The following is a 19,874-nucleotide window of genomic DNA, read 5'->3' as shown; positions in this document are numbered from 1 at the left end:
AAGCGAAATTGATGTGCGTTTGTGGCCATCTGGAACGCTCTTCCGATATTAGGAAGACACTGGAGCTACGCACTTGGAAATTTAAAACTCATTTATAACTTATTTTTGTGCTTAGTTTGTCCTTCCTCCGCTCCTCCGATTGGCACGGTTGGCTAGGTATGGTGTGAAAGTGGTTCAACATGCACACATACAATTGGTATCAACAGAGCAATCATTGCCCCCTACTACAAAAAAAACTGGGCAGGACCCTCCTTAAACAGGATCATGAGACTCACTGAGGCTTTCCTGGGTAACACGCATAATAATATCATGGGGGATGTGGCGGTCATCATCATCATGAACCATAGGCAGATAGCCCATACGTGTCCACTGCAACATTTCGTCGTTTGTTTCCACTTTCCTCTGTGTCATGCCAATATTCTAAAGTAGTGCCACATCTTTCTGACGACAATCGCTTATGTCGTCGTCAAGCCATTCTCCGTTAGGTCTTCCTCTTTTTCCGATTCCTTCCATTTTTCCGCACAATACACTTTAAATGTTCCTGTTGTCCAAACTACGTGCGTGTCCAAATAGTGCCAGTATCCTCATCACTGCCTTGCATCAGGTCTTCTAATGTGCAACCTTTCTCTTCTACATTGATCACACTTTGGGTCCAGCTCAGATGCAGTATTCTTCTGTAGCAGTGTTCTTCATTGCAAGGCCCGCGGGCCACTGGCGGCCCCTGGTGGCCTTTAGTGCAGCCCCTGACGCATCCCATCAATGCTGTCCAACGCCAGTGGCTCTAACGCTGATGTCTTTTCGGCGAAAGTACCCCCCCCCCCCCCCCCCCCCACTGAAAGTTAGTGAAGAACACTATTCTGTAGCAATATCTGTTTTGTAGCTCATCAGAAATCAGTGAAGAAACACTTTTGTATCAATACAACACTGGACACGTTTAAAAAAAGCTTTGTAGCGCATCGGAAATTAGTGAAGAAACACTATTCTGTATCAATACAACACTGGACATCTGTTTTAAACAAACAAGCTTTACAGCTCATCGGATTCGTCCAGTGATAAAAAACGAAAACATTCAAATTCCGATTTCGCGCCTGCTCGGTTCAAGACCAACGAAACGGACAAAGCAAAAGCAGCACGTGGCCACTCGGCGTGACGACGACGACGTCGTCACTGCGGCGTCACGTGACAGGAGCGCGGCGTCACGTGACAGGGGCGCGTCGCCACGGAGACGGCCGCGCGCCCTTCCTGGGTGACACCGCGGCTGGTGGCGGTGGCGGTGAGGGGGGGTCCCTCTTGACACTTTTGATCGAATCAACTCGAAGAACTGCGGCTCGATCGTCGCTTCATCACCCTCGCTAACCACTACCACCACCACCACCCCCCACATGGAAGGGTTTCGTTTGAACGCGGACGCGGCGCTCGCCGTGGACGAGTATCTCGAGTACAAGAGGTGCAAGTTTGGACACCCTTTCCCCGCCGTGTGGTTGAGCGTGTTTTTTTTAAATATTAACTTTTTTTCTATAAACTTTTTTGAACGTTTAACGAGTGCGCCTTACAGGATTGCGCATTTTATAAAAGCCGTTTTTTTTTCAATTGTAAGTCTTGATAATAGAGATTTTTTTTTGGGGGGGGGGGGGGGTTAGATCGCGTAAATATATAAATGTGTCGTTAAACTCGCCACCACCCGACACAGCCAATTAGTAAGGTTGCTGTCACGACGTCTTGGCATCGCACGCCATAAACAACGCTTACACTTTGTTGTGAATCTAGCCGTTAAGCCCTAACAATTCACCTTCGGTAGGCGATTATCCGCACCTGCCGAATAGAATAGTTTGAAATTAGCTTTTGTTTTGCTATGGCATGGATCGGCAAACCAATAACCCGCCACGAAGTGACTGTGACGTCCCCACGTTGCCTGTGCCAGGCTGGGTGCACTTTGTGGCCACGTGAAGTTGTCGAAGGCTCGCTTAGAGTGAGGGTCTCGGGACAGACCCAGCAGGTGCCATGGGTTGGCTGACTGAGATGACCGTGGGATGCACCACCGGCTGTGCCCCCCCCCCACTGTGCCAACGTTGCTGGATTTTACCGGCCCGGTGCTCCGCTCGTTGTTGTGAGCGTCGTTCATCTGCCATCCGTTGTTGCTGGAGGGCAACTGCCTCCAACTGCCCAGTAGCAGCATCGTGCTTCACGATCCTCCTCCAAACATGGACATGTTCACAAACAACCCCCTCACATATTCTTGGTTCTTTCGGTAAAGTCACGTAGAAGGGAAATAATAAAATAAAAAAACGCCACTTTTTTCAAAATTTCTTGCTGTGGATTTCACACCTGATGATGATTGCTTGTGTTGCAGTCGAAACGTCGTGATAATTTTTATTCAATATTTTTATTATTTCCCTTCTACGTGACTTTACCGAAAGAACCAAAAATATGAATCCCTGCAGTCACGAAAGCTTTAAATAAAAGAACCCCTCACAGTTGCCTAATGAAGCCGGAATTAGGGGACAGCTTTACCAGTGTGGTATTAAGCTGGTCCACGAAACTGATGGTTCGGTTTGAGTGTACACTACTCACAGAAAAAAAATGACCAATTTCATGAATGTTTTACATGGTTCGCCAAGTCAGAGCATGTGCAGAGTATTTCAGCTGGTAAAATTGATTGTGGAGTCATGAGCATTGCATTTCAAACTTCAATGTCTCTCATGTTTCCAAACGAAATGGAACAAACGATCCAACTGCCCTTTTCTACTTTTACTGTTGGCTTTAGTTCAAACGGTCAAATATCTTCATATTGTAGGACATTTTTCAGAATAATGTAAAAAAGCAAGAGGGTTTTGCTAAAATTGGCCTCAAAACAAGCCCACAACCTCTATAGACTCATCTGCTTGAAAATGAAGGAAATTATTGGCTTTATTCACCGTGCGGGAAACACTAACTTTCACATTTATATTTATCGCATTTTTATTCAACATTGCTGAAGAACACAAACCAGCATTGAAGAACAGAGCTGTCGTTCCGACAGCTCTGTTCTTCACCTGAGGATGGCTGCTTGCGTTGTGGCCGAAACGTGAGAATTTTATTGGCTTATTTTTATTATTTTATTATTTCCCTTCTACGTGACTTTACCGAAAGAACCAAGAATATGAATCCCTGCAGTCACGAAAGCTTTAAATCGAAATTCAGCAGGTCACAGTAAATCGGTGTCGTCTGGTCTATCTGAGTCAAGCTAAAGTCACGAGTGATTGCTGACAGGATCGTTGGAGAGGATGACGGCGGGAAACTGATGAGTCCACAGGAGTACGCCGACTACAAGAGACGGGTGCTCCCCCAGCGGGAGCGCAATCGTCTCTTCGTAAGTTGGAGCGGTCCGACCGGCATGGATTGCAAGCTTGTGGGGCCGGAGACCCCATGCTTCTGCACTCACAGGTGTGTCTTCTGTTTGCTGTTTCAACTCAATTTTCTTGCAGCAGGGTGTCTTGAACTCCATTGCGCACACCTTAACATAGTTCCCTATTCCACGTTTACTAACCTCCATCCAAAATGTAAATTTGCTATGCAGAGCTTACTAGCATTGATTCATCATAATGGAAACCGGATCCATGGAGGGAGGTTAAGAATGGAACTGAAGGAAATCTTGCCCTTACGTTAAAGTTATCTATTTAAAAGCAGATCGTTTGTGCTATTAACATTATAAAATCTGCTTCACTTTTTGTTTAGAACTCAATTGCCTTTGAAATGATGGCAGGGGTTGATGCGATGTCCTTTATACGTTTAAAGGTGCAGCCCTGCAATTGCTTACTCACACCACTGCTAACGGAAGGGCCTCCACGAGAGGAAGCTCCACTCTTCAATGCTCACCAGATTTTCTGGAAAAGATGGGAGCACCCACTTTACCTCATCACAAGCGACCTAACGATCACCTAGCAAATGCGATGTGCTACCCATTACATTCAACAGCATCCCTGTCCTTTGCAATTTATGTAGATATAGCCAATAAGGTGTATCTGAACCACTACTGAAATGGTTTCCTTATGCATTGCCTTTTATATTGCCTGCAATTGCAATGCATTACTTATTTTACAAGCTAGTTTTATTCATTAGGTAATGTTCCTGACCGGGTATATCACATTTTCATATTTTTTTACGTTTAAGCACTTTGTTTTAATTATACAGTAGAATATACATTGATGTCATATATAAAATTTACTCGATTTCAAAATGCTATGTCATCTGTGAATACTCGTACTTGCCAACGCTACTAATTTAAGCAGTAACTTGCCAATTTTTAAAACCTGATACCACATACAGATTCTCAAAGCAAACGGCAATATATATTTTTTTCTCAATTTGTATAAAGCGGTATGATTAACTTTGAATATCGACATGTGGTAAAAGGTTAAACAATTGATATCCTACCACTTTAATCGTTTGGGCTGGCAATTATTCAATAATAAAGGATTTTTGTAAGCATTAAAACTTTTTTTACATTTCTGTAAAATCGCCTGAAGCTGGTTGTAATCACCAGCAAAACATCATACTCAAATTGTAAATGTCGTGGGTTTACTCTCCAACACACTGGTAAGCTTAAGTAGTCACTAATTGGCACATTTTGTTTCCGTGACAAACCTTACTAATTGGCTGTCAGGTGTTGGTGTGTTGACAACACATTTATATTTACGCGATCTAACCCAATACACCTTTATGGATATTGGCCACGAAAGCCGATGTGTTAAACCAAATGAATCATACTGTTGTTGGTAAATAGAAAATGTTAGTTGTTTACATTTCCTCAGATACAAGCAGCACCAGACTGACCTGGAGGAGATCCCCAAAGAACGACCAATACATTTACCTTGTCGAGTTCATGGATGTCGCTGTGCTTCCTACCTCTATATTCCAAGAAATGGATCCCAGGCTATCCGCTGTCACTGCAAGCATCCAGCCAATGAGCACCATGAATATGAGCCATATGTTTGTAAAAAATGTAAGTTGGGACAAATACATCCTTTAAAAAATGTTTAGTCCAAACAAGTAGGCATGTGTGTTTAATTTGTTGTCCTTTCCCCGCACGTCCGATTAGCATGGTTGACTGTGCGGTGCGAAAGAAGTTCAACATATACATACATGGCAATTCTTAGAAGTGTTTATTGTTAATTACATATATACAAAATATATACACTACTCTGCTTATATTTAAACCTTTTAAACCCCTAAATCCTTAAACATCACGGTTATGGTTGATGTTGTATGTGTAATTTGCTGCACAATGTGTATTCCTTGGGTACCATTGTTGAAATGTTAGTACAGTATTTCAGAATCTACAATTAATCTTTCTACCACTATAAAAATGCATACTCTTTATTTGCAGGTGCAGTCTGCAAGGGCTTCCAAAGCTCATTCTCATGCGGTTGTGGGTACCCGACACGAGCTCACCAGATGGTAGTGGAAACAAAGGAGCAGCGTGTGGATCGTGGGAAGCCAGTTGGACATGATGTACCGTATGCAGCCATGGGGGGCCTCACCGGCTTCAGCTCATTAGCTGAGGGTTACCTTCGACTCGATGCAAGTGGTGTAGGTGAGCATTCATAAGTAGAACAAACGCTTGTTTTATGCAGTTCTTTATGTGACAAAATACAGCACTGAACAACACATGTAAACACAGTGCACAATATTTTTTTGTATGAGTTTCCATGTTTACGAAATACGGCTAATATTTTTTTGTGCACCATTTTCTGTAGGTGTTCCAGGAGATGACTTGCTAAATGCCCCCATCACTGCTCATGACCATCCATTTTTGAGGGCACATTCAGGGACAGCAGCCTCACTACTGCCCCATAATTCTTCAAGATCCACAGCTGATGCAGGTAAAACTCGTTTTTTGCAAGATTAAATACATTGTATGTATATTCCTAAGTCATACTGTCATGGAATATAAATTTCTGATTATAACACTACAGTATTTTAAAATTGTTCGTTGGTTCATTTACATGAACATTCAATGTTGTACTTGGCTGCAATTAAATATTTTGCTGCAGGTGCCAACAACTCACTCACACAGGGCATCGCCAACTTAAAGCTCCGTGAAGAAGAGGATATGGCAGAATTGGAAAAGCGTTACCAGGAAAGAGTGAGTGGTTTTCTTAAAATAGTCTCATGCAAGAGGTGGCCATGTGGCTCATAAGTCAGAGCACTGAGTCAGCACGGTTGGCATCCTGGGTTCTAATCCAAGTAGCCACCCGTGAATAAGCTGAGTTCTCAAGTGTGATGAGTTGATGGTCTCAGCCTGGCCACCAATGACCTTACAAAAATCCATATTAAATCAACATTTTCATATTATTTAGCTAAATTCCACCACTGAGTATAAAAAAATAATATCAGCTTTGTCATTCAACAGTCTTATTTCAGAGATTATGGGAAAGTGCACCCCATTCTGTCGGATAAAAAAGGTATATTTGTTATGGTAAATCCTCTGAAATATCGATTTGGTTCACCATTCTCGGACACATGGGATGCACTGCTGTGATTTCTAAATGGAATCGTTTGAGTCGTGGTATGATGCAGAAAACACAATTTGTATAATCTGGGGGAAAACATTTAAAAACCTCACATACAACATATTATATATTTGTGCACATGTATACAATAAAATGTTTTAGAATTCATAGTAGATTTAATTAAAGGAAAAAGCTTAGTATTGCATAATAAAGAGCAATAAAATCATTTTGAGAAGTTAAGGTAAGGTGGCTTCACTGTTGAAACAAGAGGTTGTTTTAGTAAATGTTATCAAAGTAAATGTGTTGAACAGCTGAGCTTGCTTCACACAGATAAAACTTCAAAGACAACAGGCAAGAACAGGTGCAAGTGGAAGGGCACCATATCAAGCCAAAACACAGTCACGTGGAAAGGGAAAACAAGCCACACCATCTGGAAAGTAAAGATCTGCTCGGATGGGACATGGCTATAAGTGACCTTTTATGCATATTAAATTTCCCTTTAAAGCCTTAATTTCATTAAAATATGTACGTACATTGTAGGTATAAGATCCTATTATAGCTTATCATATTTGTAATGTATTTTTATTGAACAAAAACATTCATATATATAGTAGCACTTAGTTTAAAAAAGTATATATACTCTTTTCTGAAGCAGTTTTAAGATTTGTTGCGGTATTATATATTGCATACACATTCCTTCTGGTTTAATATGAAAAGTAAAATTCAACAGTACAAAAAGCCGTGTAACTTTAAAATGGAGTACAATAATACGTAAACTGTTGACAAAATAATGAAAGTGAATATTTACCAAAAACAATATTAAGCTTGATATATGACATTTTTGTGCTGATTTTGATTAAAACAGTATTCTTGACAACATCACTTGTTCTGTGACAGCAGATGACTATTAAATAAGCATGCATTGATTGTCTGAATAAACACATAGGCTAGTAAAAAGTAAACAATGAATAATAATACTGTATTCACAATTGCAAATGTATTTAAAAAAAAAACACTAACATCATGACAATTGTTAAAAATAGACATTTAAAGAAATGTTGACATTGACAAGAATATATCCAAGAACATTTCTTCATGATCGGATTATACCATTTCAATATGACTAGGATCATATCCATCTGAAAAACAAAAAAAGTGTAAATTTTATTATAAATGACGAACATAGCATTTAGAAATGACTACATTTAAAGAATTTTAACATTTCCCACATTAAAATATGAGTACAACACCAAAAATACAATATAGTAGACATTTCTGTTCGGATACTCTGAAGGTTTCAATAAACAATACTGAAATGTTATACTTTTTTACGTGAAGATTATTTCGTAAGATAAAATGACAGCAGAAATGTGTAACGATTCATGCAGTATGATGGTGCAAACTTGTTATGAAGTGCCAATACCTTTACTTGACTGTTTTAGTCGGGATGGGAAGCAGGTTAGGAGCAAATGACATCCACAGCAAGCAGAGTGTTAGTAGCTTCAGTGTTTGTTTTAACAGTGGGAACATGCAGAGGTAAGCAACCGTGCACATCATCCAAGCCGTGTCCATTGTCCTTAATGGAATCCGATGCAGCAGCTTTAAGTTTGTCTGTGTATTCCCATGCGACTTTAGCATGCTCTGCGAGTGCCATCCGGTTACACTCATTCAGCTGCCTATCTCTACGTTCATGCTTACTTAAACTGTCTACAAACCCATCATCCTTCACCAGACAGAGACAGCCAGGGATGTCAGAACAGTCTTCACATTCACCTTTCATAGAACAGACATTTTCTACTATTAGAGGGGATTTAGACTGCTCGATATGTTTCACATGAATTGTGTTTTCAGATTTCATTTTAATTGGGGAAAAGATCATGCTACAGCTTGAATAGAATCGTGGCTCTGTAATGCAGCCAGTGATATTGCAATTGTACTGATCTCCAGACGCACAGATAACCTGGTTCCTAATTGTATTCTCATCATCTGTTTTTCTGTCAGGCTGATTTCCATTGGCATATTTTGGTGGTGACATTTCCTCTTGAGTGTGGCTTTCATACAGCTTTGTGCTGGTGTATGATGTTAGCTCATCTTTACAAATAATTACTCGAGATTTGTTTAGTTTATCTTTGTGGCTGTCACATTTGTTTTTAATTTGTAAACCATGTTTTGATGTTTCATTTTGTTCATTGTCACTGTAACCATTTATAAAGAGCAACTTATTTTCACCAAATAAATTATTAGAGTTGTGTGTGGCCTTTTCTGTGCCTGTAGTAATGTCGCAAAAATTACCATCAAATTCCATGGTCAAGGCATCTTTGCTCTCTGTTGCAGTGATGTTATCTGGCGCAAGAAGCGCATCTTCAGATATAGATATTCCAAGAATCCTTGCAGCCCTTTCAGCAAGGGACTCCTTGAGTGATGTAGATGTAAAACCGAACTCAGATTGATCTTCATGTTCATCTCCCAGTTCTTGAGAGGCAATAAGAGCTGTTAGATCTGGCTCTGAATGCCCATGTCTTCGTTGTAGTGTAGATGATGGTGTGCTCATATATACATCATTCCCATGGCTTCTGTTGTAATGCAAAAGTCTCTCACTTGGCCCCTTCTGATGGAAATGCAAGTTTTCTTTTTCCAAGTTATCTTTAATCCTGTTTTGTTCATTTCCATCATCGTCATCAATTTCCACTTTGTTGGTAGTAGAACCGTCAGATGAGTATGGTGATGAATAATCTCCTACATTTTGACGGCTATTTTTTGAGCCCCATGCAATGTGTGATCTTTCATACTGACTAGATGGCAGTTCTGAAAGGTTTGGCTCCGATTTTCTCCTCTCTAGTGTATGTGTCAGTTCATCCTTCTGCCCACTGGGCATGAGCACATGGAAGCGTTGGTAGACATCTTGAGGACGCCGGATGGAAGGATCGTGGTCTTGTTCCTCGGGATCATCTTGCAGCTCTCGATTTATGTTTTCCAACTCGCTCACCACATCCCATGGTCTTCTTCCCACGGGTCTCAGTAGAAACTGTCCAAAACTAAATGAATCTGCAAGACTGTTTCCTTTCAATGTTATTGTAGGAACTTGTGTATTGGCTTCGATGGCTGCTTGACTATGTGTTCCTGTGGGTTCTTTTAAGCTTTTGACTTTATAGAAATACTTGCTATTGAACTTTTCCTTGCCACAATTTGTTCCTCTCTTTCCAGTTTCCCTGTTTTGACAAGATTTGTTTCCTTTGGAGCCGACTTTAGTATTACCTTCTTTAAGAATCTGTATTTGTTTTCCATTTATTTTAGATCCAAATTCACTTTTAATTTCCTCATTTTTCGTTTCACCAGTAATATGGGATGTATTTTGTGAATTTTGGGTTTTCCACCTGCAATTAGAGGCTTGGAAATGTTTACCCTCCACCTCTACAGCATGCCCATGAATTTGTCTATTTTTCTGTGACACAAATGTTCGTTCATCAGGATATAGCTGCTTTGGAACACAGTGCAAGGTAACATTATTAAGCTGATGTTTTTGTGATAGTGGTTTTTGACGTGTGTCATACATTTTTGCTTCACCTTTTAGTTCAGAACTAAATTTCAGTGGGTGACTTAATATTTGGCTTTCACATGCATGCTTTTTCGCCTTTTCCTCTGCTTTTTCTTTGGCCTTGCGTGCCTCTTCCTCGGCGATCATTTTCCCAGTGAGTGCTTGCAACTCCAGCTCACTTGCAGACTGCGTGTGCTGGTGGGAGTGTTCGGGAACGGTGTTACTGCTGCCGTTTGACACATCTGGGAGCCAAATGCCACCTTGATCCACATCCACAGACTGACTTGGCACGGAGATCAAACAGAACACAGTTTCTCCCACAGCTCCTCGTTGATGCACGCCGGTCCGGACTCCAAGCAGGCTACGTGGCATCTGACCACCACTTGCTTCATGTGTCTTGTCACCTTGAAGAATACCCTCCTTTTTATCTGTATGCAACACAGATCTATGTTCACTTGCTGTTTCTTGTATGTGGCCCTTTCTTGAGTGAAATGCATGATCAGCACTTGTTGAGGTACTGTCCGGATATTTTAACTGCATGTACGTTATGTCATCTGAATGCATTTTATGCTTGTTGATTTCATGGTTTGACTGCGAATTTCTCCAAACATATGAATCCTGATTTAGTACAGGTAACACAAGTGATGGAGGTGATATTTGCTTTGAGTACAACAATTGTTTGTCTAAGCCTTCCTTTACTTGAATGTAGTTTACAGAATTGTTGTCATTTGTAGACTTCCTCACACTGTGACCATTGTCTTGATTTTGGCGCTCAGTTTCCCAGTGTGCCTTGGGGACAATTCGCACTCGTGGGTCTGTGAATGGAATGTATTCAACACGAGCTGTTCTAAGTTTTTGTTTGTTTTCACCAGTAGAGTCAATGCTGTTTTCATTGCTTGCATGTTGATTTTGATGAGATGTATTCTCTTTATATTGAGAAATGTAATCTGGTGGTTTGATGTATGTGGGCAGCTGTACATTTTGATATTTCATTTGTGATTCAGGAGGCATAAATCTGTCTGGGGAAAATTCTGCTGATGACTTGTATTGCCCATTTTCATGTGTACTCGTATGGCAACACAAGTTTTTCAATTGAACTTGTGTTGTTGGTCCCTTGTAGCAATCTTTGCTTCTCATTTGGTACATCTCGTATGTTGGCGGTGGAGGCCTGAATGTTTGAGGTTTTTCAATCTTCTCTGTTGGTAGGGGAGTTGCTTCAAAGTATTGTTTTCCTGTGTACAATATTGCATGTGCATCTGATGTTGCCTGGAGGGAAGTGCTTCCTTTGCCTGGATTCACCAACATGTCTTTGCTGTCCTGACCACACTGACTTGAGGAGTAATACATCCCTGACATGTCCTGGTAGTCACTACAGCAATGGCTTGATACATATTTGGAATTCACTTTTTCTCTGCTATTCCTGTGCATATTTTTACTTTGATCGGTCAATAATGCATAGTCTGGATTTATTTTACTTTGTTGCAGCTGTGTAGTCTGTGGTGCAGAGTTCTGAGATAATTCCAGGGTCGGAGGTTCAGCCTTGTATGGTGGAGGCTGCGGGTAGGTGCTGGGGCGTGGGATTGCTTCTGCATTAGCTGGGTAGCCGTGCAATCCAGAGTATTCCGAGGGAAGAGTCGAGTCACGAGACACTGCAGGGTACGGTGGGGGGTTTGCCTCGCGAGACACTGCAGTCTGGTTGAAAGGGCCATGCTGCACTGTGTTGTATGATGGGGGTTGATCTCGTAACCCTGCAAGGTAGGCAGGCGGAGAGACGTCAACATGAGGCGGTTGGTGGTTTGTGTAGTCCAGCAGCACGCTGAAATCCTGGCCACGGCGCCGCCAGTAACTCACGCTTTCATCTGATCCCTCCAATAATGGAAGCTGGTTTTCAAAGTTCCTGCAGAACAAAATAAATATTGTGACAAAATTGCATCAATACTAGAACGCTTTTAGCATTTGTAACTCTCTGCTTTTTCTTTTCAATGAGCCATTGCTGAAATCCTGGGTCAGGGGTAGACATCAATCATGTGCGAGTGTGTGTTTTGTAGAGCATGCTGTTTTGCATTCATTTTTTATACATGTTTTTGAAACGTTTAGGACATCTTAAAGAGTTTAACTATTGGAACAATATTTTAAGTGCTGGTGACTAATTACTCATATTCAAAAGGATTACAGTGTCTTTGTGAACGCCTTATACAGTGTATACAGTATCGCATCCCCTTAAGAATTGTACAACACTGTATTTTAAGCAGTTTCTCTGCCAATTCGTAATCGGATGCAGACCATTCATTGAAAACAACGACGGGCCATTTCAAATCAAGACATGCCCTTTGGCTCAGTCTTTGTATTATATTTGCCATCTCTGTTACAAGGGGTGACAACATTTTATTGGTATTTCATGGGTTTGGAAGAAACTTTCAGTATGTGGGGTGGGGGGCATGAATATCAGCATAATAATCCCCAAAACGGAAGCCAAGACCGTGAAGTTGATGTTGCCTTGGTGAAATCCAAACTTCAACATACCATGTGTCTGAGCTCATATTTCTTCAGGAGTACATCTTTCACATAGCAGGTGTACCCTGTTGCCAGTTGATTGTGATTACTTTCTAGTCACCCATACAAATTACGAGAGTGTAAAACCAAACCGTGGCCGAATGAGTTATGGCGTAAAGTTAGCACAGCAGTGGAAAACAAACAAACAAATAAAACTGGGAACTGCAATTGTTCCACTGAGTAACTATCCATGGCATAAATGATGCATGCAGCACTTTAAAACTAGACAAAAATAAAATAATGTACCTGGTATGGCTGCCAGGATGCAACCACATCAAGCTTACCAGGGATTCTCATTTCGGTCAATTATATTGTATTTTAATTGCACCAACAGTGGGCATTCATATAACCTGCCCACAGGTGTATATCTAGGCATGTAACTGCATCGATTAACATTTGAAATTGATTGTTGTGATCAGAGTACTTGCAGAGAATTGTGCACGTAAGAATTAATAGTTTAAAATGTGTGTATATTGTTTGACTGGTCAGCATAAATCCTGCAGCCTATTGATGTGTTAGATAGGTGTGTTCAAGCGTCACGTAAAGGTATCTATGTGGTGTTTGGAAATCTTAACTCCTGGTTTATTGCCAGAAAGGGTGAAACCTATTCTATTTAAGTATTAATAGTCGACGTAATGCACTGTTGTCACATTCTATGCATATGCCAGTGTTTTTTATAGGCATACAGTAAGTACTGTATAAGCAGCAAATATGCATATACATTTGTGTAATCTGTTCGTTTCTCAAAGGAAATTATGTTACAGCTGTTCAAACAAAGTACAAGCACATTTCATTTCAGGCAAATGACACAGCAGTCAAAGAAAGGAAATGATGTCTAAAAATGCTGAACTTTTTTGACGGTGCGTTTTTCTCCAGCGAGCTCCTCACCTTATGGTCACAGGGGGGCTTTGGTGCTGCATTTGCCCCTCTTCATAGTTCGCCTTTTCACTTACGAGCTCTGCTCTTTCCCTGGAGGGCTCGGCCCTTGCGGGGTGCTCTTGTAGTGGCAGGCTGGAGTGACGTGTGGCGCGGGGAGCGGGCGGTGCGTCGTGCCACACATCCTGGCCAGGAAACCCCTGCTCCAGCCCTGACCGGGGCGGCTCCATCCGGAGTGGAGGCTGTGTGCTGCTGCTGCTGCCGGATGTCGGCCTCCTGCCCGACCTGAAGCCATGGGAAGCCAGCAGGTCGGCAACGCTGTACATATTCTTCAGTAGCCGGCGGTTTTGTTCAAGGCCACTGTCCTTCACTGCGCGCACACTCCCACTCTCCGCTTCCTGCCGAACGATTATTCAGGATGAGAGTGCCTGATTTGCGACAACAACAACAAATATTTAATTATTCTTGTAATTGTTTTCGGAATAAAGTACTTCACGAGAATAAATGTACCACAACAAGAAATGGAGTTGAAGATATATTTCATAGTCTAAATACAAAGTAATTTAAACAGGTGGCATAATACCAGCAAGCTAAGCAATTACATGAATCGGGATCATCTCTACATTGTCTAAATGCCCTCTAAGTGAAACAAGTATGGAAATTAATGTAATGGAAATGGATGACAAAGACACGTGCCTTTTTTTATCCCCACTCTTATCTGTGCCATCTCGTACCGCTTAAAAGTATATATTTTTCAAGAGTTAAAGAAACATTGTATTCAAATATATTTTAAAACTCTTGTTTTTATCAAACTTAACTCCTCCTTTGCCATTAGCTTAGCTCTACGTGCACTTCATGGTGCACATTTCTCTGTAAATACTTTGTGACAGCATTCAATGTGAATTTAAATGAAAGGTTCATCTGGAGAAAGGTTCACTCTGGCAAGCGTTCCCATTGTGCAAACACATGGACATTCCACACTGCCGATTTTTTTTCGTTTGAAAAACACTTAAAGTGGTGCCGTCCCACGCTGCAGACCCAGATTTAAAGAGCAATCTGGCCCAAGATTGCTGGGGTTTTTTCACCAACACAAGTCTGTAAATATGGGCAAACATTTTAATTACGGTATGTGCCGAGAATGCAGCCATGGCTTAAATCCCACTACTCGTGCCATTAATTTCTTCAGACCCAGTGTGTGAATGTGTACAACAAAAAGTACTGTGTTCAATTGCCAGCAGCCTTCCTCAGGCTGCACCTGTACCAACTCGGGGAACTGCTTTCACCCGAGAGCCGTGACCTGCTATGCTGAGAATTTGATACATCTGGAGATTGGGGAAAGATGGAGGTTGGTATGGTTTAGTCATTACTACACCCATGATGCAATTTGAAAGCATTCCCGTAGAAGGAATTAGAAGCAAGGCCAATCATCTGGTTTTCATGTGCATGGTGGAAAATGTACAAAAAGTCCTCTAAAAGCTATTCGTATTTTATGCACAAATGTAAGATATTCTAAAACGCTAGCTTTTTTCAGGAAGCAGATTAAAAAGGTGGGTAATTAAATTACAGTACGACATGAAGTGTTATTTGGTGGTAAATCCATCAATGAATATAAATTTTAGAATTCCCTTGTCATCAGTTTTTGCTTCGGTGCCAATATAAATGTAAACTAATCAGACACAGGTGCATAATGGTACTCATACGTGAACTTCAAAGTCACAGTGGCAGGTGCAACTCTGAACCAGGTGTGGCACTGCAACAAAGTACTAGATGATTTACTGCAACACTCATTCAATAAACAGCATTGGTAAAGAACCTCTCCTAACTGCTCATGGCCATTTACATCGTTGGAGAGTTGTATTTAAGTCAAGGAAATCCAAACAGCAGTTTTTAGATGTGTTGTTGCTGCCCTTGCATTACGTTCATAAAATAATTTGGTTAGGACATAAAGACAAACTGTACAGTTGTCTGCCTTAAGGTTTTAACACAGGATATGAGACATTGTCTCTGGACCTTGCAGTGTACCTCAAGGGTGGGGTATGACATAGTTGGGAGTATTTGGCCAAGATGACCTCAAACACCCACGTTTAATACTTGTGCCATTATTGCAATGCGGAAAGACACACCTAACCTTTGAATCATGTTTTAAAAAAGTACTTTGGAGTAAAATCATTAACGTCGACATCTTAGTCTGTGAAAAGTCTGCCTTTGTTTCATTGTCAGACAGGATATTGTTCTCACACAAAAGGCCATTGTAGATTGTACAAAATCAGTATATCCGTGCCTGAGAGTAAATTTATGAGCATACACACATCAATGTAAAGATATGTGGTAGGCAAACTTACGTGCCAAAGTGTGTGGCTTTGTGGGCCCTTAACTTTGTTTGCATTTGGGCGAGTGTGTGTCGTTAGGGCGGGCTGATTGCATTTCCTGGACATGTGATCCAGCAAGGGACCTGGTGGGCGAGGAAGTGACTTTTTAGTTTGGGTCACGTATCGCATTTCACGGATCATTCCCGGTGAGCTTAACCCCTCATCTCCCAAAGGTTATCTTTTGTCTGCTCAAACATTCTTTAATTACCCTTTTGAAAAAAAACCTATAGAACATCCTCTCACAAAGCGGCACATCTTTTGGAGTGAAACATGTTTAGACACCCCCAAAGGATCCGATGGTAAATCATGTATTCCTTTGACTACCTATGGGAATTTGTTTGAATCCAATAATATTTAAGCATATTTAAATCACATCACACTTCGCAAAAGAGATGCCGTTAAGGTTTTAAAACAAAAAAAAGTTGCCAACCTAGTTTTAGCAGTTATTTAAACGTTCGCTAATCACATTAATGATGCACGTCAGGCTCTGCTTTGTCAGGGCATCAAATGGAAAGTCTGATTCATCTTACTCTTCTGAACATTTTTTTTACTGTCCTTCATTTCCCCGAGTCCTTTTTCGGTGCTTTCATTTAAATTCATATTGTTGAAATACAGTTTAAACAAATCCATGCAAAGCGTAACGTTCTCAATCAGCATTTATATGACCAAAACTCATTATTTATCATTTTCTTCCACGTGAAAAAACGTTTCAGCTCATTTAATGAGCATACAAAGTTATATAAACGTATGACGAAGCCGATCTTGAGGTTTCACTTTAAGCGCAATCACAGGAGCTAGTGGCTGCAAAGAATATATTCCAAAGCCAGGCAAGGTTCTTCTCTTGTTTAATTTTCAAAATGTATTTGTACCTCGACCGTCATCTACAGACTTTGTTTTATTTTATGCTATCACACATTTGTGATTTCACTTGAATAACCATTTGCAGTTATAAAGCCTTCCGTTACTTTGCCATCCATTTTGAGTGCCTGATGAAATGTTTGGATTTGTGTTTGAAATAATAATTTACACGTGTGTAAGGCACATTTAACTGATTTGTTTAGGCCAGGGCATGTGAGTAGAAAAGGTATGAAAACATGTTATTGCAAAGTTCACCACCATGGGAGTAAATACCGTGCTCTAGTCAACGTTTGCAATGAATTGTGAAATAGTACAGAGAGAGAGTGCAAACACCAAGGAGGTTTAGAGACCGAGGCCTGTAAATGTGAGCGTTTCAGCGACTGCTCGTGAGAGATGCCTCGACTGCCAGGGCACCGAATGCCTCATTCCATACAGTATGGAAGCTAACCGGTTTATATTTCAAAGTCAAGTTATTCCCTGGCTGCAGCTTTTAAGGATGAATTCTTTCCTAAAAATGCAATATACTTAGCCAGCCAAAAAGTGCTTTGGTGAACTGAGCGTACTGTACCCGTATATAACCGCCTCGATGTGCTGCTTATATTGGATTTACTGCACCTCTCTACCTCCACTTTGTTATTTTGGGAACATGTAAAATTGTTTTTACATGTCTCATTTCAACACAGCTGTGTTGGGTTTAGATCCAGGAGTCTGGAATTATGTTTTCACTGACTTTTTTCCCCATCTCCTGTGCCCGTATAGAGAGAGGTATTGCTGGCGGTTGGCAGATCCACTTGTTATGTAGGAAAGGAATGGCTTCACATATAGAACCCAAGGCATGAGCACTTTGTGAGCAGACAGCACAGTCTGTGTACCTACTGTATAGCGGGCAGGCATGGTGGATATGGCAAGATAACGTGGTGCAATGTTTGTAGAAGCACTTTGCTGGTGAAGTAAAATGGAAGAGTACATTTTAAAGGAGTGTGGCGAGTTAAGAGTTTAATTTGCATGAACACCTAGTGCTGCTAAAATGTCAGTGAAATTATTCACCTGCATACACAAAACTGTTTTCCAAATGAAGACATTTAATGCGTTATTCGTAATAGTTTTCTCAAAATAATGATGACCACAACAAAGTTGCTGCTATTGGGAAGATATAAATACTTGACCTTTTATGAGTCAGCAAGGTCACATGGTGGAAAGATATCAATGTGGTATTTGTGGCCGGATTAGTGTCTGCAATAAACACGTCTGATATTGGCCCATTGTTTGCCCTCCTCGTTTTCAAAAGAGAGTTTTTTTGCTGACTCGAGAAAAACCCCTAAGCTGGGTTACACAAGGATGAACAAATCCTTGTTATTTAAAAACATTCAATAGGAACGGCCAGCTGAGATGTGTTTACATTGTGGTCCTATTTGGTGGCACAGTTTATATACTTTTGTAGCACGATACAGGTGTTACGCTTTACAATATTCTTTAAGAAACATGACATAAATTAGTATGTTAAGAAAAATCCATTATCTTGTGGATTACCTTGTAGATTATCCGGTTGGATTATCCAATGGTTTTTAAGTCGCATTAAATAAATGGAGCTCTGCAGCTTGTGAACACATACACAATGGACACGTGCTCTCCCACACAAGCGGCAAATCCTTTTACTCTTGCAAAAGGAGTGGTGGTCAGTCTCTGTCGGCACCTAGAACTGGGGGGGGGGGGGGGTAGGAGAGGGGGGAAGCAGTGGTTGTTTTTGTTTTGTCGCATTTACTCACTCTGTGACTTCAATTGTGTTGGCGCCCTGTTTAATGCATGGGCGTAGTGAACGTGGGGGCACCCGGGCCAGTCTTTCCCACTTAAGGGGGAGCGAGTTTGCGGTTGTGAAATTGTGAATAGGTTCAAGCAGGCAAGACTATATAGAGCGGTCTTACTGGATTTCACATTAAACCCAGTTGTATGCGCAAGATGTATATGTGCAGAGGAATAATGTGGCGAATATATGACGCATTTCCAAATGTTGAGAGCATCAACAGCCTATGGTAATGTATGCCTACAAATGCTGACATTTGTACGAGCATTCCCGCACCTAAAAAAATATTGCCAATGCGTTTTAATTTATGTCTATTAGTAGGGGAGGGGGGGTTTGCTAAACGTTACAAGAATGTTGGAATATCTGTACACGAAGTGATGGGTTGGAGCGTGTCCTTGAAAGTGTTATCTTGACACGTTTGATTCACGTGGAATTTAGATAGAAAGCAGGCCACCCATCAGCCGTGTGTGTAACGGCGCATTCCACCACAGGACTCATCAGATAACCGAAGTTGCACTTAGAATGCCAAGTATGGTGTGCCCACAATGCCAACAGAAACATTACATCACTTCGTAAGACGGAAAATCTGCACAAAAAATAAAACAGACGATGTTTAATGCTATTATTTATTTTCCATAGGACTATATTTAAAAGATAGAACAAGTGGTATATGTCTTCTTGGTTCTTTCGGTAAAGTCACGTAGAAGGGAAATAATAAAATAAAGCAATAAAATTAGCACGTGAGAATTTTATTTTAACAAAATAAAATGAATAAAATAAAATTCTCACGTGATAATTTTATTTTATTGTTTAATTTTTATTCTTTTCTTTCCCTTCTACGTGACTTTACCGAAAGAACCAAGAATATGAATCCCTGCAGTCACGAAAGCTTTAAATCGAAATTTAAGTGGCATATGCTTTCGTTACACAATTTCTTTTTACATTTTAAAGAGTTTGATATAAATGCCATTACTGCATTGCTGTGTTTTGGAAGTGCTGAACGCATTGTGCAAAGAAGGCAGGTAAACCTGAGTTCGATTCGCACCCACGGCTAACATCAGTGGCCAGTGATATCTGAACTATTTATTCCAATCCCCCACTGCCTTCACCCAACTCGCACTCACCATCAGCGGTTAATGTCTGGCCAAAGAACTGCAATCACCGACACGGTGTGGGAAGGAAGGACTATTAACGTCCAACAGTTTATTGACAAAGCATCGTCAAGTATTTGTTCGTGACTGCATTGTATATCACATTAACTGTGTATGTATTTAGTTGTTTTCCCCGTTACACTCACGAGAGAAAGAGCCATTACAGTCGTGGAGTGTGTTCGTCTCTGGGCCATGTTTACTTTCCCGTTGCCCTGAAAACATTCACAGCCCAGGCTGTGT

At 40.9% G+C, this 19,874-nt stretch overlaps 1 protein-coding gene across 1 annotated transcript; it reads left to right on the top strand.

Moving 5' to 3' along the window:
- The first annotated feature begins 1,194 nt into the window (after positions 1 to 1,194).
- On the top strand, positions 1,195 to 14,778 carry FAM221A (family with sequence similarity 221 member A). The gene is made up of 9 exons (XM_061557090.1): positions 1,195 to 1,447; positions 3,250 to 3,423; positions 4,791 to 4,981; positions 5,366 to 5,572; positions 5,736 to 5,861; positions 6,033 to 6,124; positions 6,822 to 6,928; positions 13,555 to 13,763; positions 14,694 to 14,778. Exons 1-8 carry the CDS (start codon positions 1,383 to 1,385, stop codon positions 13,742 to 13,744), a joined length of 1,152 nt encoding a protein of 383 aa, XP_061413074.1. The 5' UTR covers positions 1,195 to 1,382; the 3' UTR covers positions 13,745 to 13,763; positions 14,694 to 14,778.
- Positions 14,779 to 19,874: the final 5,096 nt, after the last annotated feature.

This window comes from Lethenteron reissneri, chromosome 23, assembly GCF_015708825.2.
Source record: "Lethenteron reissneri isolate LAM-NWPU_2019-01 chromosome 23, ASM1570882v1, whole genome shotgun sequence".
Lineage (NCBI taxonomy): Eukaryota > Metazoa > Chordata > Hyperoartia > Petromyzontiformes > Petromyzontidae > Lethenteron > Lethenteron reissneri.
Note: the sequence above shows the minus strand (reverse complement) of the source record. Positions and strands in the feature narration are given on the sequence as shown.